This window comes from Pterocles gutturalis, unplaced genomic scaffold (assembly GCF_000699245.1).
Source record: "Pterocles gutturalis isolate BGI_N339 unplaced genomic scaffold, ASM69924v1 scaffold17621, whole genome shotgun sequence".
NCBI classification, from domain to species: Eukaryota; Metazoa; Chordata; class Aves; order Pterocliformes; family Pteroclidae; genus Pterocles; species Pterocles gutturalis.
The window spans coordinates 1,329-1,535 of record NW_010098182.1 but is presented as its reverse complement, the minus strand read 5'-3'; the positions used below and the strand labels follow the sequence as shown (position 1 = coordinate 1,535).

The window sequence follows — 207 nt, the reverse complement described above, 5'->3', positions numbered from 1 at the left end:
GCCCCGCCCCAGAGGTTGGAGTGCCATGACCCGCCGTCCTTCTCGCAGGATCCAAGGTGCTGGTGTCTCGCCCTGTCTGGAGCCTGAGGTCCCACGTGCCCATCCGCCTCCCGACGTCACCAATGCGACCATGGGAACTGGCAGTGAATAGGCGGCTACCCTCTGCCCCTTTTAACCAGCGCCGGTTCTCGGGGGGACCCTGCAGCA

At 65.7% G+C, this 207-nt stretch overlaps 1 protein-coding gene across 1 annotated transcript in view; it reads left to right on the top strand.

The window, feature by feature from the left end:
- Nucleotides 1-122: 122 nt before the first annotated feature.
- The window catches only part of LOC104472417 (RING finger protein 44-like), a gene marked incomplete at its 3' end in the record, with an annotated part of 1,388 nt that continues 1,303 nt past the window's right edge, over nucleotides 123-207 (top strand). Inside the window, exon 1 of the mRNA XM_010088101.1 lies at nucleotides 123-204. Within this exon, the coding sequence (XP_010086403.1) occupies nucleotides 123-204 (82 nt within the window). The remainder of the gene's footprint in view (nucleotides 205-207) is intronic.